Source organism: Mesitornis unicolor, unplaced genomic scaffold (assembly GCF_000695765.1).
Source record: "Mesitornis unicolor isolate BGI_N332 unplaced genomic scaffold, ASM69576v1 scaffold35278, whole genome shotgun sequence".
Lineage (NCBI taxonomy): Eukaryota > Metazoa > Chordata > Aves > Mesitornithiformes > Mesitornithidae > Mesitornis > Mesitornis unicolor.
In genome coordinates this window covers 1-1026 of record NW_010201768.1, presented here as the reverse complement: position 1 = coordinate 1026, position 1026 = coordinate 1, and the positions used below count along the sequence as shown (strand labels likewise).

Here is a 1026-nt window from a genome sequence, read left to right as displayed (position 1 = left end):
CCTCTCTCCCCACACTCGGAGCTCGTCTGCGGCGACTTCTCTGTCTCGCTGCCTCTTCGGATGTGCAGCCCCCCGCAGTCAGAGCCCTCCTCCTCAATAAAGAGCTCACCCACGCTCTGCTCTGGGGTGCTACGTCAATGCAGGGGGGGGTCAGTAGCAGGAGACAAACCCTGACGCAGGCCGTCACCTCCGGGACACTACTGCCCCCGTGTTTTTGCTTCCCAAAACCCACAGCGGCCGACGAAGGTTCTTGTGGGAAGGTTTAATGAAGGCGAGCTCATTACACCCTGTGTTTCAGGAAGAATTTGCCCCAGTAGCGTCCCTTTAGCCGCAGGTCGTAGGGGCTGAGGTACTTGCGCATCCCCAGCATGTTGGCGGTGACGATGCGCTCAAAGGTCCAGGGGTTTTGGTTGTTGAGCTTCTTCTCCTCCTCCTCGCGACGCATCTGCTGGAGGCTATCGCGGCTGACGGGGATGGCGGGGAAGGGCAACTTCTTGACCACCTGCATGAGGAAGGGTTTCACCTCCTCAACGCCGATCTCCACCAGCAGCCGCCCGCTCTTCACCGCCGTCACGTAGTGATCGATGGGGCCTTTGCCGCCTCCCATGCGGTGGCCCATGCTCTTCCGCGTCACCGGTTTGTAGGGGGCCGGCACGCGCCAGATGGCGAACATGGTCTTGGGGTTCATCTCCCGGCCGATGGTCAGGCGAATCATCTCGAGGTGGCCCCAGTGGAGGTACCCACCCCCCAAGGCCTGCGGGGAAGGAGGACGGGGCAGCTCAGGGACTGAGTACTAGCAGGGCCAGGGAGACAGAGGTGTCCCCCCAGCCTGCACGCACACATTTGGGGGGGGGGGGAAGCCCACTGGGGGCCTCCCATTTTTCCTCATTTAAACTTGGTATTATGTTCCTCATTCCCTCGCTGGGGGAACCAAGGCCCTTCCTGACAGAGGCGGCTCAGTGAATCCAGCTTTTAGGAGCCAGTTTGGCACCAGTCCCCTCCAGTCATGGGTTTGTTTGGAGTTTT

General features: G+C 60.7%; 1 protein-coding gene across 1 annotated transcript; it reads right to left on the bottom strand.

The window, feature by feature from the left end:
- Positions 1-280: 280 nt before the first annotated feature.
- Positions 281-754, bottom strand: MRPL16 (mitochondrial ribosomal protein L16; the record flags this gene model as incomplete). Its single annotated transcript, XM_010190207.1, has 1 exon — positions 281-754. A coding segment is annotated over one exon (474 nt), but the record flags the coding sequence as incomplete, so codon positions are not given.
- Positions 755-1026: the final 272 nt, after the last annotated feature.